This window comes from Rhinopithecus bieti, unplaced genomic scaffold, assembly GCF_001698545.2.
Source record: "Rhinopithecus bieti isolate Rb0 unplaced genomic scaffold, ASM169854v2 scaffold_38004, whole genome shotgun sequence".
Lineage (NCBI taxonomy): Eukaryota > Metazoa > Chordata > Mammalia > Primates > Cercopithecidae > Rhinopithecus > Rhinopithecus bieti.
Genome location: NW_016816095.1, coordinates 1,683,110 through 1,711,100, shown reverse-complemented (window position 1 = coordinate 1,711,100; position 27,991 = coordinate 1,683,110). Strand labels below are relative to the sequence as shown.

General features: G+C 43.0%; 1 protein-coding gene and 1 long non-coding RNA gene across 2 annotated transcripts in view; one reads left to right on the top strand and one right to left on the bottom strand.

Moving 5' to 3' along the window:
• TENM3 (teneurin transmembrane protein 3) overlaps window positions 1-27,991 on the top strand; it is a 494,169-nt gene that overhangs the window by 462,686 nt on the left and 3,492 nt on the right. Inside the window, 5 exon segments of the mRNA XM_017854351.1 lie at window positions 7,850-8,025; window positions 9,542-9,777; window positions 17,533-17,829; window positions 20,722-22,333; window positions 25,051-25,181. Of these exon segments, the coding sequence (XP_017709840.1) occupies window positions 7,850-8,025; window positions 9,542-9,777; window positions 17,533-17,829; window positions 20,722-22,333; window positions 25,051-25,181 (2,452 nt within the window).
• Window positions 133-27,984, bottom strand: LOC108516753 (uncharacterized). The gene is made up of 3 exons (XR_001881925.1): window positions 27,481-27,984; window positions 24,815-24,895; window positions 133-257 (listed from the first exon to the last, which is right to left on the bottom strand). It is a non-coding gene; the product is annotated as an uncharacterized LOC108516753 (long non-coding RNA).

The following is a 27,991-nucleotide window of genomic DNA, read 5'->3' as shown; positions in this document are numbered from 1 at the left end:
TCCCCTTACTTCTTGCACTTTGCACAATGTTCATTTTCTCTCTTAAAGCTTGTGAGTAGGTAACATCTTAGTCTCCATATTGTCTCATCTTAGACCTTTTTTTCCTTCCCCTTCCTCCTTACTCACCTCCGTTTTCCAGGTCATTGACACTCATGAGATGAAACTAGAAACCTGGGTTCCCGTCCCGATTGTGTTGCTTACTCCTAACTTCATGACTGGGAGAGTCAGAGCACCTCTCTGGATTTTCTTATCCTCACCTGTAACATAAAAGACTCCTTAGTAATTAAAAATCGCTTCCTATTCAAAAGAAAATATGTGATTCTACCATTTCTTTCCACCTTCTCATAGGCCCCTGTCAAGGTGTATTCCAAAAGAAACAACACTTGACAAAAGTTAACCACGTTCCCTCTGCTAAAACAGTTATGCATATTGCATTTCGGTCACACTAGTATCTTATGTGTTAATGTTGGTGGTAGAAATAGCAATTTATAGTAAAGAAATAGAATTTTCTCTTTCCAAATGGGTACCTACTTTTTAAAAATCTTTCCCACTTAACTAGAAGCTTCCCACAGCCCTCCCTGTCCTCGCTCACTGCCAGGGTGTGGGTCTATGTACGGCTGAACAAGCACCAGGATACAAGGAGAACAAAAGAGAAGGAGGGGTTTTTCCTCTGAGCACTTCCAGACCCGTGGAATAAATCCAGGAGGATGAGGGCACGCACAGTTCTGCTTTACAGATTCTTTGGAGCAAAAATTTTCCTTGCCATCAGCTGTCTAGGAGGTCTCCATTTCAAGACCGGATTGCTAAACAAATAGGCTATATCCTACCCATGTCAGCCTTCCTCACTCAATAAACAATTTAAAAAAGAAAAAAAAAAAGACTGGCTTAAACATGATTCTTCTCTTAATGATGGCTCACCCAGAATCCTTCGAATCCCTACGGGAACTAATTCTGGAATGCCCTGACTTGGATGCCTTTGTCTCAAGGCCTGCGAATTTCAGCGCTGAGCATTACCACTTTGTCAGTTCTCCATGATGTGGTAATGACTATGAAAGGAAAGAGGCATTGGGTCACTATTTTTGAATTTGATCCTTGAAGAAAATGTCATTTCTGTGACCATCTATCACTATGCTCAGTGTTCAAAAGGGCTGGACCAGAGAGGAGTGGGGGAGGCTCTGCCCTTGTCTACATGCCTCTGAACTCATGTTAGCTGGGGTGTTTGAAAAAAAAAAAAAAGAATAGCAGCTTGACTGCAGACTACTACCCTTTCTGGTTTTATGGAGCAAAGCACGGGTCAGAGTTTGCCCCATCCGCCAGACCTCCTAATTAAATGCAGCAGCAACAAAGAAATGCACATTGGGGTTACCCACCCCCACCCCATACAATTCTCACCCCTTTCTCATCAGGATCCCCTTAGCACCGAGACCAGACTCACGTAAAATAATACTGTCTTTTTCTTCTTTCGCATTTTTTCTGCCATTTTTGATGACAGGTAGGTAGCAGGCAGCAGAGAATCAGGTGGTGCCATGATGTGGCGCAGGCGACTGCTCTACTTCCCTTGGTGATAGAAGCATTTTCTATCCAGAACCTGATTTTTGAGGATTTCTTACTACCTTGCTACAGATTATGATTTGTCTACGAGATAATGGTTAAAATACATAAACCGCAGGTTCCTTCTCAGAAGACTTAAATGTAAAATCTTTTGATGTTGCTGTTGCAAATCACATTATTGCCATGAAGATTCCGCATCAGCCCGGCGTTCCACGTTCACTGTTTGTGCACACGTCCCTCCTCAGGAAGGAGGATCAAGGAGTGATTTATGCCTACATGTTTAGTCATGACAGGGTTAGTCATTGTGTTCCACTTTACCTCAACAACAGATAAGAGGCTGTTACAAATTAGCGTTGTGGGAAAAGCACTGTGGTAACTGGTGACAAGATGGAGGGACTGTTTGTTTTTGTTGTTGTTGGCTGTTCAACTGTGGAAGGAAATTTGAACCTAAGCAACTCTATTAGATTCTCCCTCTGTGTAAAGTGTGTGTGTGTGTTTGTGGGGGGGTGTGTGTATTATACACACACACGTACACTACGTATACTATATACACACATCACACACATATACATTATAGTGAGAGTGGGAGAAAGATGGATTAATTAAGTCCTTCATGTGAGTTCTTACTGGGATCCAAGTCTGAAAGCAAACCCACGTAACCCACTAACCAGCTCTGAAAGCAGGCTAGTTCTGGGATGACCCTGAGGAAGATCCCGAGGAAGGCCCACTCATAAGGAAACTTGAACATTTATCCCATCTGGAGGCTTTCAGAATGAACCCAAACCAACATCTGCTGCTGTCTTGCCTGCCCAGAACAGGCTTGGTTTTGACCAGAGAAAGCAGTCACATTTCACTGACTCTCATTCCGGCTTCCCTAGGTGAAAATGACAGAGGTGTGGGCAGGGCATTGCCGCCAGTATATATGTAACGACACAGGCTGGTCTCGTCTTTGAGTCAGGCCAACTCAGGGTCAGGCTGAATTCTGGACCAACAATCCACAGAAGGGACAAAGAGCACGTCACTCCACAGGAGAGCCCGTCCCCAGAGTTAGATGACTTCTCTGCCCTGGCGTAGGCACTTCTCTAAAGCTGTGCTCTCATTTACACAGATTTTCTCAAAAGCAGAAGATAATTTTAAAAACATAACCTTTGGTTAAAGAAGCCATTTTATGGGGAAGACGATAAATACTCCCGTTGTCAAGTTGTAAAGAAAGTTTTCGAGAACTGCAAATGGTTTCCACGTGAATAAATGTGCAGTATCAATAGGCTGTTGGTATTGGGTTGGTAACAGTCTAAATCAGTTGATTTTACTCTCCGTTGAGCATCTCCTGAAGATGTGTAAGTAGAAAGGTATTATAATCATGGTGTTTCAAAAGATTGATTTGGTATCAGTGCATATGGGAAGAGGCAGATAGACCCATTTTAAGAGTCTAGGGCAGCTCTGGGAATAGAAAGATCAATATCTGAGAGACATTACCAAGGAAAAGGAAAAAGTTAGGAGCTTCACATCTGCAAGGGGCAGAGAGAGAGAAAATTTCATGTCATGTTGAATGTAGCATTCTCAGCTGAGAATGACTGAGGCTGCTATTCTCTGAGGCATTTGTCGATAATCCCATTACTTAGGAAACTTTAAAAAGAGATTTAAAAATATACCACAAAAAGTAAAACAGCAAGTCTAGGCAAACATGCAATCCAAATTAAAGACGAACAAATAGATAAACATCAGCTAAGGGCATCCCATCAGGGAAAGAGCGGCAGGTCACGGAGAGCCTGAGGAAGTCTATCCTCTCCAGCGAGAGTCCTTTGTAAAGAGGGGCCAGGCAGGAGCAGGAGGGAATGTGCTGTGTGTTATGAATTTGAAACCGTGAGGCTAAGGCCAGAGGAATGCAATGGAGGGCATGAAGTTGATGTACTATTCACATTCCCTGGAGCCTATTGCGTTGTACATGCAAAAAGCTAATAAAAGAAAACTGCCTCTCAAATCTACAAGCTGGGCAGGGTTAGTTCACCACTAAGGCCAAGCAACATTCAATTGAGCCACACAGTTGCAAATAAGCAGAGAATCTGCCCAGAGGCGTATCTAGTAGTTGGAAAGGGCTTTTTAAGACCTGGAGTCAGAGTGTTCCAGAGGCTAGGTGGCCATGCGTTGGTGCACTGGTTTTCCTTTGTCGAGGTAAAGAAGAGTTAGCCTGATGCTTATGGGAGTACCTGCGAGTCGTCTTGGAAGACTGACTTTCTTTCACTCCCTTAGTCAGAGTCCCCGGGTCGCTTTTTTAATGTCTTTCCTTCATCTTGTTTTCATTTCTGTTGACATAGGTGCTAATCTGTGAAAAAGTTTTTACTCGTCCACACTGAAAGGAAAAAAAAATGATGTGGAGCATGTTTCAGAAAAGCTTTATTCATTGCTTTTAAAGAACAGTCCTAGGCCGGGCGCGGTGGCTCATGCCTGTAATCCCAGCACTTTGGGAGGCCGAGGCGGGTAGATCACGAGGTAGGGAGTTTGAGACCAGCCTGGCCAAGATGGTGAAACCCGGTCTCTACTAAAAATACAAAAAAAAAAAAAAAAACTTAGCACAGTGGCGGGCACCTGTAATCCCAGTTACTCTGGAAGCTGAGGCGGGAGAATCACTTAAACCTTGGAGGCGGAGGTTGCAGTGAGCCAAGATCGCACCACTGCACTCTAGCCTGGGCAACAGCGCAAGACTGTCTCAAAAAAAATAAATATATTTATACGTAAATAAAGAACAGTCCTTTTGGCCGGGTGTGGTGGCTCACTCCTATAATCGCAACACTTTGGGAGGCCAAGGCAGGTGGATCACCTGAGGTCAGGAGTTTGAGACTAGCCTGACCAATATGGTGAAATCCCATATCTACTAAAAATACAAAATTACCTGGGCATGGTGGCGGGGGCCTGTAATCCCAGCTACTTGGGAGGCTGAGGGAGGAGGATTGCTTGGACCCGAGAGGCAGAGGTTGCAGTGAGCCGAGTGCCACTGCATTCCACCCTGGGCGACAGAGTCAGACTTGTCTCACAAAAAAAAATAATAATAAAGAAAAAGTTCTTTTGAAAGAACTCACCCTGAAGGTAGATCCCGCCTCTCTTTGATATGTTTAAGTGGCCTTGTTTATGAAACGATGGGCGTAACAGGTAGTAGTTTTTAATTTAAAAACCCTGTGTTGATCCCTGATTTTTTTTCGTGGTTTGTAAAATTGGCAAGTCAGGGAGCCACTCTCACCCCCACCTTAGGTTCCTCATGAAAACCTCGCTTTCTTTAAACCTTCTTCAGCACCTCATGTTCTCCAGTGAGGAGATCCACCCAAGACTCCCTTCCAGTATGACTCTGTGCTGGCTACTGTGCCTCAGCCGGGCCCCTCCACCCCCTGACACCTTCCTCCGCAGCCCTCCTAGCCCCACCCGGGCCCCCGCCGACTGCCTGATCCCACGTCTATTCTAGGGCCTGGCTTGGTCGCCACCTGGGTGCAGCTCTTCCCCAGCTAAACCAGCATGAACACATCTCCCCTTCTGCTCACTCTGGTGAACGGTAGCCTCACAGGACCCTCATTTTTAATAGTTAAATTGTCATGTATGTGACCTCTGCTCACCCAGACTTCTCTGTTTTCACAATATCCTCATACTTTAGCTTGCACAGAAAGGCTGTTCTGAAACTGTTGGGTGCCAGGTTAGATAGGAGCTCTGAGGACCCTGACACCGGAGCAGCCTTCCTTGTGCAAACACTTCAGCCCTGTTAGTGCCTGCACTTAGGTTCAGCTACTCCTTGGAAGGCACAAATTCAGAACTTCCAGGGCTAACCTGTTAAGCTGGGCCACTAAGATCCCAGCTTAACCCTCTGTCATTCTAACTGTACTACCTGCAAAGGTTACTTGGATATTTATTTCCCAAAGAACCAAAGGCTAATAGGTGAGAGTCTGAACGCTCAGCTTCCTGGGCTGTGTCTCCCTGTGCCCAGGGTCCTGTGATACAGAATGCCTGCCCAGCAGGGAACGGAACGTGTGGCAAAGCCAACGAAATAGCAAAGTCAGAGGCTGCAGAAATGCTTTCTACAGGAGGAAGGTGAAGTCTCTGCTTCAGATTGAATGAGGCTAGAAAATACAAACCAGCAAAAGGGTCACAAAAGGGCAGGGGAGAATGACTCAGCAAGCTGCTTGCAGGCGGTACCATCTATATACAGCCAGAGTTCCCAGCTTTAAATCAGGCACTGTGATCTACAGGAGGGCTAATGGGCCTGGGGTCAGCTGCACAAAAGTTCCAGTTACGGTCCAGTCAAGAGACAGAGTGAGAGCCAGATCAAGTCAGCTAACCGCCTCATATTTTCATTTTCCATCTCCAAAATGGGGGAAAATAGTGCAATACAGAATTCTCCTGTGTAGAGGCATTCAAAAGGGTTTTTTTTTTTTTAACCCAGTAGCACGTTCTTCACATCGTACTATGAGATGTGTAATGTGCTGCAAGACTTACACCAAATGTAACGACAGAACTTTAGGCTGGTTTTGTCAATAATTCTGTAACTCTGGGCTGCTTGCTCTATAAATAAACCAGTGCATGTTTGTTGCTTCAAGAGCAGTAATTTCTTCAAAAAACTGATGACAGCAATAAACTCTGTTGGATTTCTTTCATTTATGCCTTCCTTTGCTAGGGCCCTTTGGGTTGGCGGGGAGGACATCTTCAGCTCTGCCTTTTGTGAGTCTAAACAATGATTGCACTTAATGGTGCATTTGCTTCCTCTGCGTCTCCATCCCTGGCTTCTCCCTCCTGAGTGCCCGTTCCTGCCGCTGGCTGAGCAGCGTGGCAGGTTGTCAGATCACGTCAGTCAGACCCATGATCTGACCGATACTGTCCCCACGGAATTAATAGGATCAGTTCATCACCTGGCACTGAACAGACCTCCGTCCCTCACCTTCCTCCTCTCTTTCTACTATAACATTGTCCTGGCGGAGTCTTCTCTGTCTTTTTCACCTAGAATCTTCTCCTAATGACCAATCACATTTTTCAAAATGAATGTTTCACTAGAAACTCCCTATTTCGTAAACAAGTGAAATTGGGAAAGAAAAAAAAAAACACTTCTCTATCCTTTTATTCCAAAATATCACCTAAGTACCTTTTTGACTCCTCACTCCTGTGTTGCGCCGTTTTCACCTATGCTTATGATCCCCTGTCACTTTAAACTCCCCTGGTAGCCTGTCTTTCTCTAACAGTGTTGTTTCTCTGCTAGTTCTGTGTCTGGGCTTATTTTAAGTAGGATGTTGATTCAGGTCTCATCTCACTGGGAACCTTCAGTGAGTGAAGGAGTCTTAGAATCAATCTGAAATCCTTTAGTGTATTGTGGTCCCAAGGAAACCCCTAATTTCTCATCCAGAATTTTGCATTTTTTTTTTTCTTTCTTCAGACGACACTGTCATTTTTGAAATTTTCTCTGGTGCTGCCACAAATATAAAAGTCACAAAAATTCAATTCTTCACTCAAATGTTGCTTCTGTGATGCATATTTATGAGCATAGAACAGCTTTTAAGACGTATTTTAACACTCAAATGATAAGTTCCTCTTGTATTTGTCTGCTAAAAAGAGTAAGCGTGTAATAAAAAACAAATAATCATTAAATGTCAGGAAAGATTGCATCTCATTTCAGTGAACACAGTAAATCGTCATGCAAGATATCCCCCATTCTTGCAGTATCACTGTAGACGAGATGGGTTATCGTCACCACTGCCAGCATTCAAGCTCTAATTTACCATTATGAAGTATGTCAATCACTGAGAAAGAAAGTCTTTAAATGGTTCTTACTTTATTAATTTGTTGAGGATGTCTGAAGATACTAAAACGATTTTTTACATACGCAAATACATACATGTACGTAAACATACCGTACTGTGCTGCCACCGAGGGAGTGAGTTAGTAAATCTTTAAGAACCGATGTAACAGTGAATTAAATCTACTCTGTAGAAAATACGAAGGAGTACTAAGGAATTTAATATCAGCAAACACGTTCCCATTGAAACAGCAAATTAGATGTGCAGGAGGATTTGGGTCACACTTCAAAGAATCACGTGTTGAGATGGAGAGCTGGTCTGTTTACTCGTGTTCTCACTGGTGAGGTTTTTCTATGTTAAACAGGTTTTTGATTACTTCAAAGCATGTTTGAAGTCCTCACTCTGCATAGCTCACTCACAAAGACAAATACTCCTCCAAATGTGTGCAACTAATATTGCTACACATTGTATTTATAAGTCAGAAGAAACTGCAGTTTCCTATTTAACACCGAGTTAATGCCCCTTGTATTTAGCTATGACAGTGAAGGTCGTCTGACAAACGTCACGTTTCCAACTGGAGTGGTCACAAACCTGCACGGGGACATGGACAAGGCCATCACAGTGGACATCGAGTCATCTAGTCGAGAAGAAGATGTCAGCATCACTTCAAATCTGTCCTCGATCGATTCTTTCTACACCATGGTTCAAGGTAAACATGAAAGCATCATTTTAAACGAATCATTTTAAAGTGCCACCAGCACCCAGGTAGGATGTGCCAACACCCAGTTTCCAAGATGAACCAGAAAAGGGAAGATGAAAATATAAACGTCTAGAAATATTGGTGACATAATCTACAGTGTATAGGTAATATTTATTTACTTATATAGACATATTTTAAAACCGCATACAAAATAATCTCTCAACCTTGGAATACTGTCTATTTCCATTCCCATGTATTAAAACAACTTCATTCCAGCCCTTCACGTGCATCCTCAGACGATTTTTGCATCCCCTAAGAGTTTTCCAGAGCAGGTCTTCTGACCACCATCTGAGTACAGTAGTTTGAGACATAGCACTTTTTGAATCCATATATGATGCAGTATTTTAATCTGCATATCATGGAAATTTTAAACCAAATTACAACTACACATTCATGTAATGCCTGGAATGTCCATTTTTTCATTCCATCTATAGTCATCTGGATGCCATATCTCCATAAAGGACCCTCCTTGCCATATTCCTTTCTAAATTTTAAAAATCCTGTCTACAATGACATTTGTAATTGTGAGTTCACAACTCTAAGAATACTTAGTAAATCTGTATTCAACTTTTTGACTCATTTTTTTTACGTGTTCCATGAAGTAATCTCTGTAACCATCTAAAACTGCTATTTCTAGAATTCATTTCTTCCCCAAATGGTCCTATATTATTTAAAAATTTTAAACTGAGGCAGTAGTCTACAATATGAGCTTTTTTGTATAAAATATAAAATGTCTTCCTTTATTGAAGTCAATTTCAGAGGGAACATAGCTTTCTATTTTTGGTATTCAAGGTATAGATATTAATCCTTTCAAAGGATCTTTGACAGAAGATGCAGGGATTGGGTGCAGGGGAAGAAAGTCTTCCAAGACCTTGGAGGTGTATACATCACCCCCCTGAGAGACCACATATGTGCCTCTTTACAAAATATTTATTTAGTGCACATCCCATGGAGGCCGAGCTCTCATTTCATCAGGCAAATGAGAGAAAGAAGTCTATTAAACTGGAGAAGGACTTCAAATTCCCCTAAAGTTTGCCTTTAATATTTAGCCAAACCTCTGACAGCATGAAATGCCAGGGATCAAAGTTGTTTTTTTTCTTTTTTTTTTTTTTACACAATCATCTGTTTTATTTGAAAACATGTCTACACTGCATTGAGCACCAACACAGGTGTGACCAAGAAACCCCCAGTCCTGTCCCCACAGGCACTGGGTCCAGTGTATGACTTGGGATGGACTGTTATTTTTCATAGTGAGGGGGGAAGAAAGGATAGGAAAGAAAAGATGGCCATTATCCCAACTCCTGTTGAGGAATCTGAACAATGAAAGTGAAAGTTATTTCAACTCATCCAACTCTTCTCATTCCCCTTCTCTCAATCAGAAGTTTAGATCCCATCAAACGGGCACAACCGGCCAAATATTTAATCCATATCTAATAGTTCATGTTTTGTGCTTCTCATTCTTTAGATCAGTTAAGAAACAGCTACCAGATTGGTTATGATGGCTCCCTTAGAATTATTTACGCCAGTGGCCTGGATTCACACTACCAAACAGAGCCACACGTTCTGGCTGGCACCGCTAATCCGACTGTCGCCAAAAGAAACATGACTCTGCCTGGTGAGAACGGCCAAAACTTGGTGGAATGGAGATTCCGAAAAGAGCAAGCCCAAGGAAAAGTTAACGTCTTTGGTCGCAAGCTCAGGGTACGTACATGTCGGAGAGCAGGAGATAGCTGCAGCCCTCTGATTGGTGCAGATGTCCCTCAGGGCAGGCTGCGTCTCCTGCTCACCCCGCTGTGTCTACACTGAGTATGAGCACCACACTCAGTATGGTTCCAGTCCCACGTGGGCCTGTTCTGGCAGGTGCAGCTGGGGAGGCTGGAGGGAGGTCAGGTCGTGAGAGGGCTGAGAAGAAAAAGCGGTAGGACACTAGAGAGAAAAGGAGACCAGGAGTGAAGGTAAAGCAATGGCCATGAAAACCAGCTCCAGATATCTTCCAGGTCACTTTCATAGGGCCATGGTCCATTCCCAAAGTGGACTCCAGCTGCTGCTCTTCATTCTGCTGAGCCCCAGACGCTGCTGCACCTGCATCCCCATTTGCTGCCTCTACTCACTGCTGCTTCCCAGGGCCCTGGGCCTTGGGCCACTGCAAACGCAAGGCTAGTTCACAGGCCTCCCTTGCTCAGCTGTCCTGAAGCAGGGGTCACGTGCACGCATGCACACAGCATCACACCTGTTCTCAGATGCAGGACTTCATCAAAAGACACAAAGACATGGATGACCGCTGTGCCCCGCACTCTGCATACCAAAGACACAGCACCTAACTAGAGTTCAAAAAAATACGGGTTCCAGATGAGGCTTTACTTTTTGCTAATAGTAAACCTTATGGGAGAATCAGAACATCTCTGAATCTGTTTCCTTATCTGTATCATGATATCTATATTATGATATAGATTATACATTAAATACCATAACAAGACAAGACATATATAGAGAGAGAGAGAGCACCCAATATTGCAGATAAATGAAATTTACCCTATACTACCTCTGTTTTACACAGTTGTTATAAGAATCAAATGAGATAATGTGAAAGTACTTTGAAAACAGGCTGGGCGCAACGGCTCATGCCTTTAATCCCAGCACTTTGGGAGGCCAAGGTAGGCGGATCACTTGAGGTCAGGAGCTCAATACCAGCCTGGGCAACATGGTGAAACCCCGTCTCTACTAAAAATACAAAAATCAGCCAGGCGTGGTGGCGGGTGCCTGTAATCTCAGCTTCTCAGGAGGCTGAGGCAGGAGGATCGCTTGAACCCATGAGGCAGAGGTTGCAGTGAGTCAAGATCGCGCCACTGCACTCCAGCCTGGGAGACAGAGCAAGATTCTGTCTCAAAAAAAAAAAAAGAAAAGAAAAGGCATGGTTATATATTCCCTGACCCACACCCAGATAGCCTCTTCTACTCACACACCAGATGGACAGGAAAGGGCTGTTGAGCTTGCTGGATAGTAAAATTTCACTGGAAAGAGGGAGGAGTGGGAAATACTTTGTCCGGAAACTGACCACATAACATATTGCCTGCTGTTCTTGGAGACAAGTTGTAAGTAAGTGTGCACTTTTTTTCTTTGTAATACTGCTTTGCAAGACATAAAAAGAACTTATGAAGATGAGAGGGAAAGAGAGGAAACCCAATCTGAAGTCCCTGGTTCTCTGCCTAATCCTAAATGAAGAAAATACCTCACTTGAGGAAGGAAGAGCCCAGTGCACACAGACATGGGTGTTGCTTTCTTTCTAAATGGCAGAGCCACAATGCCTCAGCAAGACGTTTTAGAAAATACACTATTTAAAATGGCCTGTGCCATCCCACCGAAAGGAGATTTCCAGCTGATATGTTTGATTGCTCTCAGAGAGACAATGCCAAGATCACAAGGGAGGGTTTCTTACTTTCAAGATAAGATTGGATGTGCCAGCTCTGACTGCTAATTTCATTCCTCTGTGGATTCTAAGAGAGAAATTCTAGGGAGAAAGTGATGATGTGAAAATCTGGTTTAAGGACTGAGCCTGGAGTCTGCCAAAATAGAAAAGAGGGAAGAGGAGAGAAAGACCTGAGCCCACCAAGACAGTGAGAATCAGCCCAAAGAGCCACCCGTTTCCCTTCCACTCTTGCCTGAGACAGAGGATGCCTCCTCTCTTAATGTTGCATTATTTCCTAGCAGAAAATTCTGTTCATTTTTAAGTTGTGGACCTAAATTTAGCTATGTGCCTGTCACATGGTGGGCACTCAAATATTTATCCAATAAATGAAAGAATGAGGAAAGCCAGCCTTACAATATGAATTCTGTCTAAAATTCATATTGCCATTGCATCTAGATCTTCCCAAGAGGGGCTATGTGAACAGCACATCCTTGCAAATGTTTGACTGCTATAAACCTAACACTAGAAATAACAGGTTAAATGGAAATAATAGAGATATCATTCTCTCTGTCTATATTATATGTGTGTGGTGTGTGCGTGTGTGTGTGTGTGTGTGTGTGTTTTCCTGTTTCTTTTTTTTTTGAGATGGAGTCTCTGTTTGTCACCCCTGGAGTGCAGTGGCATGATCTTGGCTTACTGCAACCTCCGTCTTCTGGATTCAAGCGATTCTCATACCTCAGCCCACCAAGTAGCTAGGACTACAGTCACACTCCACCATGCCCGGCTAATTTTTGTATTTTTAGTAGAGATGGGTTTTTACCATGTTGGCCAGGCTGGTCTTGACCTCGGGACTTCAAGTAATCTGCCCGCCTCGGCCTCCCAAAGTGCTGGGATTACAGGCGTGAGCCACCACGCCTGGCCATATATATATATATATATGTGTGTGTGTGTGTGTGTATATATATATATATGTGTGTGTGTATATATATATGTGTGTGTGTGTGTATATATATATATGTGTGTGTGTGTGTATATATATATATATATGTGTGTGTGTGTATATATATATATATATGTTTAAAAAGTAAAAAAGGCAGGGAGTAGAAATGGAAAAATCGTATAAGAAACCAGCAACGTGAAAAGCATTTCTGTGAAACAGTGCATTAAGGGACAGGCTGGACACAGCAGAATATAACAAGCACAGGAAACTGTGATAGAGATATAAGGAAGCAGAAGAAAGACACAACTATTCTATAGTTACTTGTTTGTAGCTCATTTTTTTAAAAAACAGACACATAGATAGCAGTTGCTTATCTGTGCCTTATAATATTTGGTAAATATTCCTAGGTTTTATCACTGCTGGATTGTAGAAGCAGCCTTCAATCAATTACAAAAAAATTGTCATGGTGTTCTAATAATAAAATTCATCTAAAGCTGCCCAGATTCAGAAGCTTAGAGAAGAAAAAATTGTAGTGAATCATTTGAAAAAAGAAAATCTCAAAATTTGAAAGCCAAACGTGTGTTTAAAGGCATGCATAAATATGATAGCATATTTAAATCTCATTATGCCAGTCACATTTGGTAGTGGCCTATTTCTCACTTTAATCTGAGCGGCACAGCCTAGCGTGGGACTGCACAATGCACTTGGCACCTGCTGACGGACCAGACATACAAAACAACCTGTAGCAAGTTGATGCTCTAACGGGGACACAAGAGAGTCTTGATATCGTCACCCAGTGTACTGGGAAATGAGCCTGCCCTTCCTCACTTCCCCGCATGACATCTTGGATAAGTCAGTGTAATCCCCTCTGCTGGCGTCACTCCCTGGGAAAATTGTGTTGTGTCATGTTCTTTTCAAGCATATTCCAGAGGGAAGATTATAGCTGCCCACTCCCAACATCAAAGTGATGTTGTGATTAATTACAATCATGCTGAACATGATCTTTGAAAATGGAGATTTTTTTCCATGCTTACTTAAAAGAAGTATACATCACAAGGGAATTCATGGTGATCTCTTATTCATACACAACAAATGAATTCATTTTTATATAGCTGGAGGTGTAGCAGTGATCTGAGATAGAGTTTCACTTTTAGATTGTTATTTAAGTGTGTGCGTCTGTGTGTCTGTGTGTCTGTGTGTGTGTGTATAAATAAATTTTTTTTTCTTGAGACAGGGTCTTGCTGGGATGCCCAGGCTGGAGTCCAGTAGTGTGATCTTGGCTCACTGCAGCCTCAACTTCACAGGCTCAAGTGATCCTCCCACCCCAGGCTCCCAAGTAGCTGGGACTACAGGCACGCATCCCCACACCTGGCTAATGTTTGTATTTTTGTAGAGACAGGGTTTCACCATGTTGCCCAGGCTGGTCTCAAACTGCTGACCTTAAGTGATCTGCCTGCCTCCGCCTCCCAAAATCTTGGAATTACAGACATGAGCCACCCCTCCCAGTCTTAACCTGATATTTTTAATAATAATTAAAAATATTTATTAAAAGACTACCAGAAGACCAGATACAGTGGTTTACACCTGTAGTCCCAACACTCTGGGAGGCTGAGGCAGGTGGATTGCCTAAGCCCAGGAGTTTGAGACCAGCCAGGGCAACATGGGGAGACCCCGTCTCTACTAAAAATGCAAAAATTAGCCGGGTATGGTGGTGCACGCCTCCAGTCTCAGCTACTCACGGGGCTGAGGTGGGAGGATCACTTGAGCCCAGACAGTCGAGGCTGCAGTGAGCCGAGATCACACTATGGCTCTCCAGTCTAGGTGTCCCAGTGAGACCCTGTCTCAGGAGAAAAAAAAAAAAAAAGCCACTGGAGCCTGAAATAATGCTGGCACTTTATGACTGTAACAAAAAAAAAAAAAGACTTGAAAAGTTGCCCTGGTGTCATAAAGATGTGGTGAAGCAAAACCATGTCCTGGAACACAGCTGCCCCTGTTCACAACACCCAAAGGAGAAAGTCCAGGCATGGGAAGGAGGGTGAAAAACATGAGATCTGTTAGTATCTTTTGAAATTTTCCATACTGAATAACAAAGAGCAGTGTCTGGAAACAGTAAGAATGGTTAAAGCCTTGGCTTGTGTTGGGAATTTGGGAAAAAACACAGCCACATTCTAAGTCATTTGGTTTGAGGATACAGGAAAGGCACTGCATCCAGTGTTTGTCTGGATAAGAGAAAAATCAGAACTTATGTCCAGATGGTGGGTCTCACTGCTTCCAGATGCTTGTCGAAGTCACACACAGTGATGGCATCATCTGACCTGCACCTGGGTGTTTCAGTGTCACCTAGCCACACTCACAAACCAAAGGTGCAAATCGGAAGCCAGGGCTGGGCATGGCGACTCACGCCTGTAATCCCAGCACTTTGGGAGGCTGAGGTGGGCGGATTACCTAAAGTCAGGAGTTCGAGACCAGCCTGGCCAACATGGTGAGACCCCCCGTCTCTACTAAAAATACAAAAATTAGCAAGGCCCGGTGGCACATGATTGTAATCCCAGCTACTCAGGAGGCTGAGGCAGGAGAATTGCTTGAACCTGGAGGAGGAGGTTGCAGTGAGCCAAGATCATGCCACTGCACTCCAGCCTGAGTGACAGAGTGAGACTCCATCAAAACAAAACAAAAAAAATCAGAAGTCTGAGCAGCATAAGGGCCATGAAAAGATGGGGCTCCATGCCTGTCTCCCAGCAGCAGCACGTCATACCCACTCTGTGGTCCAGATTTCCCATGCTCCAACCAGAGGAAATACTGCAGAGACGAAGGAGGGTCCAGGAAGCAGTAAAGAATTAATACAAATTAAAATGAATGCCAAGGAAAATGCAACACATGGGCAGTAATAACATGGCAGCCCTGTCCCTGGAAGCTACAGTCAGTCTTTCGTAGTTCCTCCAAAGCCCGGAATAATCTAAGTAAGAAAAAAGAGGGCAACTCTAAACATTCAGGGTATTTTTTCCTTTCAAAACACAATCACAGGCACTCAAGAGCCCTAAGAAAACCATTTAAATTGTGCAAAACCTCTTCTTGAGGCATCCAAAAATGGAGTGCAGATATAAGCTGAACAACTTGATTCTGCCATTTATCAATTTGATATCAAACCTTTCTACAGACTTTAAAATATATATTTGTAACATTAGCTGGTAGCTTCTTTCCAGGGTACACAAAGCATTCTGCAAAGCTCAACTCATAGTTTCACAAAATTCACATCAGGTGGGGAGCAACTATGGAGCTCAGAAAGCCTCCAGCTGGCTGGTCAGAGGCAAATAAAACTCACTGAAAGACAGGGCCTAAGGGATCTAGGCCACCTCTTTATTTACAGATAGACAAAACAGATTCAGGGGGGTTGAAAGCTGAGGTCAGGCTGCTTCAGGTCTAGCGATCAGGCTTTGAAGTCCTGGGTTCCTCCCCAGCCACCGCCCCTGACAATCTGCTGTGACACAGTGTTGTGGGGTGTCTGCCCACATCAGCTGATAGAACTGAAAAGTTAAGATGTAATTTCTAGGCCAGGCACAGTGGCTCACGCCTATAATCCCAGCACTTTGGGAGGCCAAGGCAGGCAGATCTCCTGAGGTCAGGAGTTCGAGATGAGCCTAGCCAACATGGTGAAACCCTGTCTCTACTAAAAATACAAAAATTAGATGGGTGCAGTGGCGGGCGCCTGTAATCCCAGCTACTCAGGAGGCTGAGGCAGGAGAATGGTGTGAATCCAAGAGGCGGAGGCTGCAGTGAGCCGAGATCGTACCACGGCACTCCAGCCTGGACAACAGAGCGAGAGTCCGTCTCAAAAAAAAAAAAAAAGGCAATTTCTCTCCAGGGCTCTGCCTTCTTGTTTTTTGTAAATCAGCTATCTGGATGCTTCCTGCCCTCAACATCATTTCTTTTTAGCTTATCGAGCTACCATTCCATGGACTTCACAATACTCCCCTTGAACAGCCAATTGGAAAAGTTTAAGCTTAAGGAGTATTTTTGCATGGGACATGTTTAATGTCAATGATAGAATGCAAAGGGTAGTTTTATTCCAAATTTTACAAATATATATGATGTATGTAGACATATATTTATATACAAACATGTGAGTGGTTGTGTGTGTGTGTAAAATGGGTCAGCTGGATCTGTCCATTTTGAAGGTTCTAGCTAGAATACAGCTATATAAAATTAAGATTTTCCCATTTAATTTGTAACAGTCCAAATAGTTAATGAGCATTTTGGAATGTAAAAGCCACCCCTCCCACAAAGGTGCTGTAGAAGACCAGAGAATGAATAGGCCATGGTCTGTGCCCTTCAGAGGTTCACAGCCTGCAAACACTGGAGACTATTTGTAAAGCAGAATTTAATCGGGACCACATTTCTAATTGCAATAACGAATGCTGGGTTGTGTATGCCTCGGATGGCAGACAGTAACAGCCAGATTTAGTCCAAGGTTCTGGACGTGGCACCGAGCCACAGAGACTCTATGACAACACATGGTGCTGAATTTGTCAAATAAGTACAATATTCAGATCATGTGTATGTGTTAGTAAAGGACTCTGAAGTCCCTGCCAGTTAACCAGATCTTCTCCAAAGAAAGAGGCCTTCTCAAAAAATTGTGACGTTGCAGCACTGGGCCAAAAGCAATGATCTTGTTTATAACCTGCTGCTATTGAAACTCATTAATAATTTACAGTAATGTGGGTTCCAACTTCTACTTAACTGCTCTTCAAAGGGCTAGAGTCACATTAACCACTGTGTTTTATTTAATGTAGCCATGATTAATTTACTAAGCAATTATTTTCCAGTGTCTTTGGGGGAGGAGCTTTGAGTCATATGAATAGGTGTCATCAGTTGCTTTAGTTTACAAAATTTAATTTGAAATGGTTTTGAACAAATGCCAGGCTGTCTTTCTGCTTAATAAAACATTTTAAAAGAGCAGTTAATCTACTGCCTTGCACTTGTACCCAAGAAGTTGCTAAATTAATTTACTGACAAAGAGAATCAATCACCATAAATGGTGTTTAAACAATACTGGGGACTCCGGTGTTGGAATAACATGATTTATTTTATCATCTTGTTGGTGTTGTAACAGGTTAATGGCAGAAACCTCCTTTCAGTTGACTTTGATCGAACAACAAAGACAGAAAAGATCTATGACGACCACCGTAAATTTCTACTGAGGATCGCCTACGACATGTCTGGGCACCCGACTCTCTGGCTGCCAAGCAGCAAGCTGATGGCCGTCAATGTCACCTATTCATCCACAGGTCAAATCGCCAGCATCCAGCGAGGCACCACTAGTGAGAAAGTAGATTATGACGGACAGGGAAGGATTGTATCTCGGGTCTTTGCTGATGGTAAAACATGGAGTTACACATATTTAGAAAAGGTATGCCTACAAAGTAAGCTCAACAATAGGGAAAGGATAATTCACATTTTTCAGCAATCATCTAGAGCACTAAGGGGGAAAGAAACAGTGGCACATGACTGAGTTCCTTTTATTATTCGAAGTATCAATACAGAAGTCACATTGGCACCGCAATGATGAATTTCTGCATTAGCAAAGTAGTTTCTCCTTAGTTAAGTTCTACTGTCTGAGACCCTTTTAAGTGATTTATGATGTAAACAAACAAGCATTAACATTGTCCACCTGCCAAGCTTACACACTGCCAACATTCACAAATTAGACCTTGAGCATGTAAGTCGCTTGTAAATGATTTTCGTGCTAGCTCTTTCATTTAAGAGGGAGCCTTACATTAGCACAGTTAAAGCTGTCAGCTGTGTGGTGTCCCTGGCAGAACTTCAACATAATCATAAAAAGCATGTAGATCCTAGTTATACATTATTAACCAAAAGAGGCGATTTTCTTAGAAAGCCACACTTTTGTGTACTCTGTGGCATCTTTCCTTTCTTCTACATATAAAAGGTAAACATCCTAGATTAGGCTGTTTCCCACTCTCCAGAACTTTTCACAGTATCAAAAATGGAGACTTAGAGTTACACACGTGCAAAATGCTAAATATATGCTGTGTGGCTTGGGGTATTGACTGGGTCAGAGGAAATGAAAGTAAAAGAAAGGGAAGAAAAAGCCAAGAACAATCTCACTGTAATTCCTTTCTTAAGAAATATAATCCACCAAAGAGCATATTCATGGAATGTTTCATTTGCCTTTGAGACAAACGTTCGCCCTAGAAAATGATTCTGTGTTGAGTTCTGGTAGCTCTCAGACCCCAGGGCACGGCACCACCAGTCACCCAGCAGCATGTGCCACACGCTCTACTCAGCAGTTACTGCTCCAGCCCTCCTGACTCAAACGTTGCACAGAAGAACTCTTGTCACCCAGATAAATCACATCACATCCATGTTGTCACTGTGCTCCCCTCACACAATCGTTTTCTTCACTGGAGGTGCCATGGGGAATGACTCAGTCTAAACCTAACCCCCTGAACCCTGAGCCACCCCACCTGATTCCAGCTGGTGACTGCACAGGCCACTCTTCCTGAGAACCAGTTTCAGTTCCACAGCTCACTATAGGATGCTACCTCTCTTACAGCAGCCCCCCACCTGTGGGATGCTTCCAGCTAGGACCCTCATGGCCAGTCTGTCTCTTGCAAACCCACCTTTCTGCTCTCCTTAGAAGAGACTCACCCTTGAGACAATGAATCGCACCTGTTAGATGACAAGCCCCTAAGGCAACGTTTCTAAGTGGGAGAGGATCACAGCTTCATTCTGGAGTTTCCCCAATTTAAATTAAGTGCATTACAGAGTAACAGAAACATACAAGCGCAACCCTAAAAATGTATAGTAGTGATCATAATGGGACTGGGAAATGTTTAGAGGGAGCCCAGGAGCATATCATTGAGAAGAGCCACTGTCACAGAATGACAGAGGCAGTGACCAAGATCACCTGCATGCATCCAGGAGGATCAGAAAAGACAACAGACAGATCTTTCTCATCGTCTCTCCCAAATCCCTAAAATCCACCCAGACTATTTCGATGTTCTTACTGGGATAGGTGCACTAAGCCAAAACTTACTCATAGCAAAACAAGTAATATTTTACAAACTACCATGAAATATGACTTTAGATGATTCCAAAAGTAGGTATTAATTCCTGTGAATTCAGCAATAGTCCAAGCTTTCCTTGGAAGAATGCAAACTATTAGGAACAATTCTCAGGACATTTACTACACAACCTGCATGCAAAAATTGCCCCTAGGTCTGCCCAAAGAGGAGATTCTACAGAAGCTGAAGTCAGGCAAAGGAGAAGACCTCGCAGGACTCCCAAGCTACACATCCTCCCTGTGCCAATGTTGTTCCATTTGGCCCAACAGGGGTTAGAGGAAGCTTCCTCAGAGGCAAGAGCCACCCACAGCCCTGTGTTACTGCTGAGCTTGACTTAACCAGCCTGGGATGACCTTCTCTCACGTTTGTTGGCCTAATAAATGACTGTCATTTGTCTTTCTGCAGTGGCTCATGAAATAGGCAGAGTTCATTTTAATATATTTACTCATTTCATAATTTAGCTCCAAAGCAGTATGAAGTCTAGAAACCATTCTTACTGTTCCTGAGATACAAATCGGATTTGGTATCCACAGAAAGAAATGGAGATTTATTGTTAGTACAGAGGCCTTGTAACAATTTAGCTGTATGTGTATATAGAATATTTCTACTAAGGGCATTTATAGCTCTCATTCACCATGTGATTAATTTCACGATATTTTTTGGTGTTGATGCTCCATGTACACTTTTTCCATTTTTGGCTAATTTTATGTCTTTATAAAATAATATTGTGCATGCTTTGCCCTTCCGCCAAGTACACTAGAAATCAAACATGATTTGAGTGGTTCTTCAGTCAAATGAGGGGGGGAAGCCACCTTACTAAATAATTGCTAATTATGGATGGAACTGCATTCCCCATATGCTATTTTCTCCTCAAAATATTGTGTGTAAAGCAGCTTTGATCATGCCTGTATTATGACTAATCCAGATCCACTGACAATCTGCTGGTTGGCTATGAATGTCTGGGAAAAGAATGGTACCATCCGTCGTGACAGGCAGCACGTTGTGAATCTTGAGCCGCTAATTGCAGAACCCCTCACAATTAAGCATCCAAGCAAATTAGGCAGAGAAACATTAACAACACACAAGGTCAAGGATAACTCAATTAAAATGAAGATCATTTTCTCTAGTGGAATGTTTCTGTGCATTTGTGGTCACTAAACCTGCTTTTGCATCTCCTGTTCACAAACACTGGGTAACAGAATGTTCTCTCTTTACAGTCCATGGTTCTTCTGCTTCATAGCCAGCGGCAGTACATCTTCGAATACGATATGTGGGACCGCCTGTCTGCCATCACCATGCCCAGTGTGGCTCGCCACACCATGCAGACCATCCGATCCATTGGCTACTACCGCAACATATACAACCCCCCGGAAAGCAATGCCTCCGTCATCACGGACTACAACGAGGAGGGGCTGCTTCTGCAAACGGCTTTCTTGGGTACAAGTCGGAGGGTCTTATTCAAATACAGAAGGCAGACCAGACTCTCAGAAATTTTATATGATAGCACAAGAGTCAGTTTTACCTATGATGAAACAGCAGGAGTCCTAAAGACAGTAAACCTCCAGAGTGATGGTTTTATTTGCACCATTCGATACAGGCAAATTGGTCCCCTGATTGACAGGCAGATTTTCCGCTTTAGTGAAGATGGGATGGTAAATGCAAGATTTGACTATAGCTATGACAACAGCTTTCGAGTGACCAGCATGCAGGGTGTGATCAATGAAACTCCACTGCCTATTGATCTCTATCAGTTTGATGACATTTCTGGCAAAGTTGAGCAGTTTGGAAAATTTGGAGTTATATATTATGATATTAACCAGATCATTTCCACAGCTGTAATGACCTACACGAAGCACTTTGATGCTCATGGCCGTATCAAGGAAATTCAATATGAGATATTCAGGTCGCTCATGTACTGGATTACAATTCAATATGATAACATGGGTCGGGTAACCAAGAGAGAAATTAAAATAGGGCCCTTTGCCAACACCACCAAATATGCTTATGAATATGATGTTGATGGACAGCTCCAAACAGTTTACCTCAATGAAAAGATAATGTGGCGGTACAACTATGATCTGAATGGAAACCTCCATTTATTGAACCCAAGTAACAGTGCACGTCTGACACCCCTTCGCTATGACCTGCGAGACAGAATCACTCGCCTGGGTGATGTTCAGTATCGGTTGGATGAAGATGGTTTCCTACGTCAAAGAGGCACGGAAATCTTTGAATATAGCTCCAAGGGGCTTCTGACTCGAGTTTACAGTAAAGGCAGTGGCTGGACAGTGATCTACCGTTATGACGGCCTGGGAAGGCGTGTTTCTAGCAAAACCAGTCTAGGACAGCACCTGCAGTTTTTTTATGCTGACCTAACTTATCCCACTAGGATTACTCATGTCTACAACCATTCAAGTTCAGAAATTACATCCCTGTATTACGATCTCCAAGGACATCTTTTTGCCATGGAAATCAGCAGTGGGGATGAATTCTACATTGCATCGGATAACACAGGGACACCACTGGCTGTGTTCAGTAGCAATGGGCTTATGCTGAAACAGATTCAGTACACTGCATATGGTGAAATCTATTTTGACTCCAATATTGACTTTCAACTGGTAATTGGATTTCATGGTGGCCTGTATGACCCACTCACCAAATTAATCCACTTTGGAGAAAGAGATTATGACATTTTGGCAGGACGGTGGACAACACCTGACATAGAAATCTGGAAAAGAATTGGGAAGGACCCAGCTCCCTTTAACTTGTACATGTTTAGGAATAACAACCCTGCAAGCAAAATCCATGATGTGAAAGATTACATCACAGGTAAGCATTTTGATTCTTTTCCAAGTGCTGGAGGACTACCATCATTAGATTAATACACAAAATAACTGGAAATGGTTTTTTAAAAAACTTCATACTTTGCTCAAGCAAAGTCACATGGCTAACCTTTTAATGTGTTTATTTCTCTATGGAACCATAGAGAAATCACAAAGGGAAAATGAGACATAGTTACTTCCTATTCTGCCTGCCAGTGCGCAAGGCCACTAGTTTTTGAAATGACATGAACTCCAGTCATTTAAAGAAGGGGAACATAGGGAAGCAAAAAACATGATGAACACAGAGTCCCAAAATTGGAGTTCCAATCTCAGCTCCTCTCCCACAAGCTGTGTAGCTCTGTAAGCCACATGTTTTTTGAGTTTCCATTTCCTTAACTATAAAACTGGGATAATAGTGCCTAACTTAGGGCACAAATATAATACATGAAATTCCGCAATAAATAGTAACTACCTTACGAATGTGTCATTTTGGGTTTTTTAAATACATGTGTGAAGTTCTCATAGAGATGATTAAGGTGAAACATAACACAGGGTGACACCATTTCATCCCTGGGAGGTGTTTAATTCCTGCTTCACCACCATCGCCTCAGGACAGTCACGAAGCCATTTCTCCCATCAGTTGCTTAGACAGTGGATCCTGTGTCTGGTCTCACTTCTGTCTCTTACATCACTGTCTTCATTGCCAGTGCAGTTCTTGCATGGTGACAATACTAATAGGCATACTAATTTTTCCACGAATGTGGGATAACTTTCAGGGTACAGATTTAAGATCTTTCCAAGTTTAGTGCATGTTACTTTTTTAGTTATACAAGATGTAGAACATCAGATCCCACTATTGCCACCATGGAACAACCAGCATGTGAAACAGACAAGGTCCTTGCAAGCTCTACTCTAGTTCCCTTCTTCACTCAACCTCTACTCCAAGAATTCTGAATCCTGCTGCTCCTACCTTCCATTCCTGATATACAGCACCATTATTAACCCCTCTACCACATTTGTATTTCCAGGAGGAAGGTTCTTTCCTGTTGTCTATTTTTGGGCTTGGTTTAAGGTATTTCTGTTTTGTTTTGGCTTGTGTTAGATGCTCCTTTAGGCTGCCTCTTTTCTAGCTCAATATTTGAGGTGTACTGAGATGTCTGTTCTTTCAGTTCTCAAAACAGGCTCAACAGGTTGCCCCGTTCATTTCACATCTGCTTCCTACCTTTCCAGACTGCCTAAAGCATTTTATATCTCTTCCATGTGAACCAGCTGAAAGTCCCTTCTTTCTGCCCCCTGATTCAGCAGCACCCTTATTCTCATTCAGGGTTTTTCAGTACACATCTGCATTCAAATCCCATTATTTTAGCAGTACTTTTCAATACTCACGGCCCTCTGATTTTCACTGTTATGCAGACATTTTTCAGAGTAACAGAATTTTGCCCCAATACTCTTAACATTTGGGAGAATTTTCTCCCAAAAATAAGGCCCTCCCACCCCCCAAACTCAGATACACTCTCATATACACACTAATTGTATCACTTTGCATCCTATGTGAACCACTTAGGATTTATTTCTCCCCACCACCACTACTACCACCCCATTTCAAATAGAAACAATACCAGTGGTTTTACAGCCATATGATGCCTGGACGAAGGACCTGCCAGCCTGGCAATGAGGTGAGAGTCTGTGCCCTAGAGAAGGAAATAGGAATCAAGTGGCTCTCCATCATTCTGACAAGCAGTTTACCACTGGTTATTTAAGGGGTGTTGACGGGCTGAGAAAGGCTGGAAAGCCCCCAGCTCCTGAATTCATCCTCTCCTAGCAACGTGGACTGCAGGGAATGCCATAGCAGCATTTTCCGAAAAACATCAAAAGAGAGATGGAACAGCATAAAATATATTAGGTGAAATGCAATTTCAAATTTTCCAGCAATGTGCTTAATATATAAAATAATCTACACCCAACCGCACTCATAAAGCTGCAAGCCTGCTGAGTAGTTCTGTAACATTATAACCTCCAGAATAGAATAAAAGCCTTATTCTGAGCTTAATGGCTTTTGGAGTCACATGGCAATATTTTAAAATACCATCTTAAAGGTTTCCAGGTTCTTTCCCCAAAAAGTTTGTCTCCACCTGTGCACAGTGAGCCTTTGAAGTCATAGCTGATGGTAATCAGGACTTCTGTGCCCTTGGCCAGTTTTGCCAGCTTTCAGCATTCATCTTTGATTAAGAATCAACTGTTGATTTTAATACTCTCAATTTAGGGGTTTTAATGATAGAAAATGGGTTGTGGAAGTCCGTATATCCTTGGGCAATCACTTTGGAGAGCTAACAACACACTTCTATTTGAGACCAGCCTTTATTAACTACAAAACAAATTTCGTTTGTTTTCTGCAAGTTATATCTCTCTCCTGCTGCTGTGCATTGTTCTTACCCTTGCTATCACTGTTACTAGCACAGGTTGCAGCTTAGCAGGAATGACGGCTTACCCAGTCTGTCTGAGCATCTATTACTCGGCAATTTTCGTAGCATTTGCCATAGTTCTGCTGTGAAGTTTCCCGTCTTCATGTCTAAAAACAGAGGAAGTTTAGGTTTGTAGGACGAAAGCAAACATGTGCTATTTTTCAGATTAATTGTGAAATGGGATTTTCTTTTTACAGTAAGAATTTAAATGTATGAAAGGACAAAACTCCAACACCTTTCATTTTGAACATTCTTCTCCTAGATGTTAACAGCTGGCTGGTGACATTTGGTTTCCATCTGCACAATGCTATTCCTGGATTCCCTGTTCCCAAATTTGATTTAACAGAACCTTCTTATGAACTTGTGAAGAGTCAGCAGTGGGATGATATACCGGTAAGAAACAAAAAAACCTACGGAAAGGTGTTAAGTAGCTTGTGTCTTATCTACCCATATCGAATGAAACCACCTTTGTGAAAACTGTACCAAGACAGTTTGTAATTTTTTGACTCTTTTAGGGGAAAAAAGCAACACTTCCTCTGCATTTGTGTTCAACAAACCAGAGGCCTGTTAAACAGGCCTAAATATGTTTTCAGCAAATGCTAATGAAAACAGAGAAATGCAGAAGCTCACTTTCGAGTGGTGGCTTTCTAAAAAGAACCCCAAGAAAGCATGAACCTGAAGCCAAAAATATAATAAAGAGGGCCCGGAACCCATTTTACAAATTAGCAACCCACAAACAATGCCACAAAGTTCAACTTCTTTAAAAATTAACAGTGTTTCGGCCTAGCAAGGTGGCTCATGCCCGGAATCCCAGCACTTTGGGAGGCCGAGGTGGGCAGATCACCTGAGGTCAGGAGACCAGCCTGACCAACATGGAGAAACGCCGTCTCTACTAAAAATACAAAATTAGCCTGGCGTGGTGGGGCATGCACCTGTAATCCCAGCTACTCGGGAGGCTGAGGCAGGAGAATCGCTTGAAGCCGGGAGGCGGAGGTTGTGGTGAGCCAAGATCACACCATTGCACTCCAGCCTGGGCAACAAGAGCGAAACTCCATCTCAAAAAATAATAATAATAATTAATAGTGTTTCATAGGAAAAGATTAAAATTTAAAAGATTAAAATAAAATAAATGTCCTCTGGTAAGGGTCCACCTACAACCAGGAAGGTTTATGGAATTTTCCTGAGCATAATAGATCAAGAGGCCTGTAACCATTACAGGAAATAAAACAAAATATAATAGAAAATTACAAAGTCAAAGCTGCTGCTTCAGAAAGTGGCACATCTAATCCCCACTAGTCAGAGATCAGAAAGGAATGCACAGCAAAATACCAGAATTTCCAGCTTACAGTAAGAATAATTAGACATGGAGAAATGGGGTGACTCCGATCATAAGAAGACAGTGCAGACTTTCTTAGAGCGATTAATTCCCAGCCACCCCTTGAGCAATTTCCTATCATTTCAATGAAAACAAAAAGAAGAGGCAGCCATGGTTAACACACACACAGGCTGTCTACAGTACCAGTACCTGTTGTTGTTTCATACCTAATATAAAAGCAATTCCTTTTTCATAAGTTACAAATATAGTCATGTGCGTGCAACATTTTGATCAATGATAGACCTTGTATAAGGTGGTGATCACACAAGATTATAATATCATATATTTTTTTAAATTGAGATGGGGTCTCACTCTGTCACCCAGGCTGGAGTGCAGCCTTGACCTCCTGGGCTCAAGCGATCCTCCCACCTCAGGCTCCCAAGTATCTGGGACCACAGGCACATGCTACCACACCTAGCTAATTTTTTATTTTTCGTAGAGATGGAGTCTCCCTGTGTAGCACAGGCTGGTCTTGAACTCCTGGGCTCAAGCAATCCTCCTGCCTCTGCCTACCAAAGTGCTAAGATGATAGGCATGAGCCACCGGGCTCTGCCAACACCGTATTTTTACTGTAACTCTTCTATGTTTAGATACACGAGTACTTACCATGGTGGTACAGTTGCCTGCAGTATTCAGTAGTCACTGTATACAGGTTTGCAACCTAGAAGCCATAGGCATCCCATATAGCCTAGGTGTATAGCAGGCTACACCATCTAGGTTTGTGTAAGTGCGCTCTATGATGTTCACACAAGGATGAAATGGCCTAATGCCACATTTCTCAGAATGCATCCCCGTGGTTAAGCAGTGCGTGACTGTCTGTCTACACTGATAATAGTGGCATGAAGACATACCGAAGTTTCCTACCGCATTTGAACATGCACATCCTAATTGTGTATGACTTTCCAACATGCCTGAAAACACTTACATCTAACTGTACAAATGGACTTGCCAGCTCTTTTCCTAAGCAGCCTTTTAAATATGGTTCAAGTTGTCTGTCAAGAGAAGCACACCATAAGGATAGCAAAGGGAATCGTGGGCAAAGACATTGAGGCTGCCGCAAGTGCAGAAAAACAACTGTTTCTTTCATTGCCGCAAATGAAACAGATGTTTTCATTTGGGAAACAATGGCCAGACAAACATCTGGTAGTATAACAAATGGCTGAGTTAAGATGCCCCCAATTTAAAACATTTGCCAATCTAGATGGCCCACTGTCCCTAAGTCTGAGAAAAATAATTGTTTTCCTAAAGTAACACATATCTCCAGCTGCCCCACCATCCACTCATCCCTGTACATTTCAGTTCTGCCGTTACACTCACCATCTTCAGCTGAAAACTGCCAGGAGAGGGGACAGAGTTGACTTAAATACAAGCATTTCAAAGCATACGACGCGGGGCCCAGTGATCCGCCTTAAGTATCCCCAGCCGTTCAGATCCCTCTGTGTTTGGTGGCTTCTCAGCCTCCTGTGGAGAAAGCTACGAGCATGGAGGTCCGGATGAGCTGGGTTCCCCACGTGGGGTGGGCGTGGGAAAAGAGCCTCTAGAAACTGTAAGAGAAAAGCAAGAAACAGGACTATTTTTTCCCATGTTAGAAACGAAGAGAGCTTTAAAGTGATCCACGATGAGTGAGCCATTTGGGGGTTCCAAAGCATTGGGATCACCTTGGGGAGGGATCTCCAGTGCTTCCTCCCCAAGGGCTAACAGCCTTCTGATCAGGGAAGGACCCCGGGGCTTCCCTGCCTGCCTCGGCGCTGCCCCCAGAGCCCCGTATGTGGGTCAGGAGTGGGGAGGCTCCCGGCCGCCTCTGACGCGCCCCCTGTTGTGTTTCGCC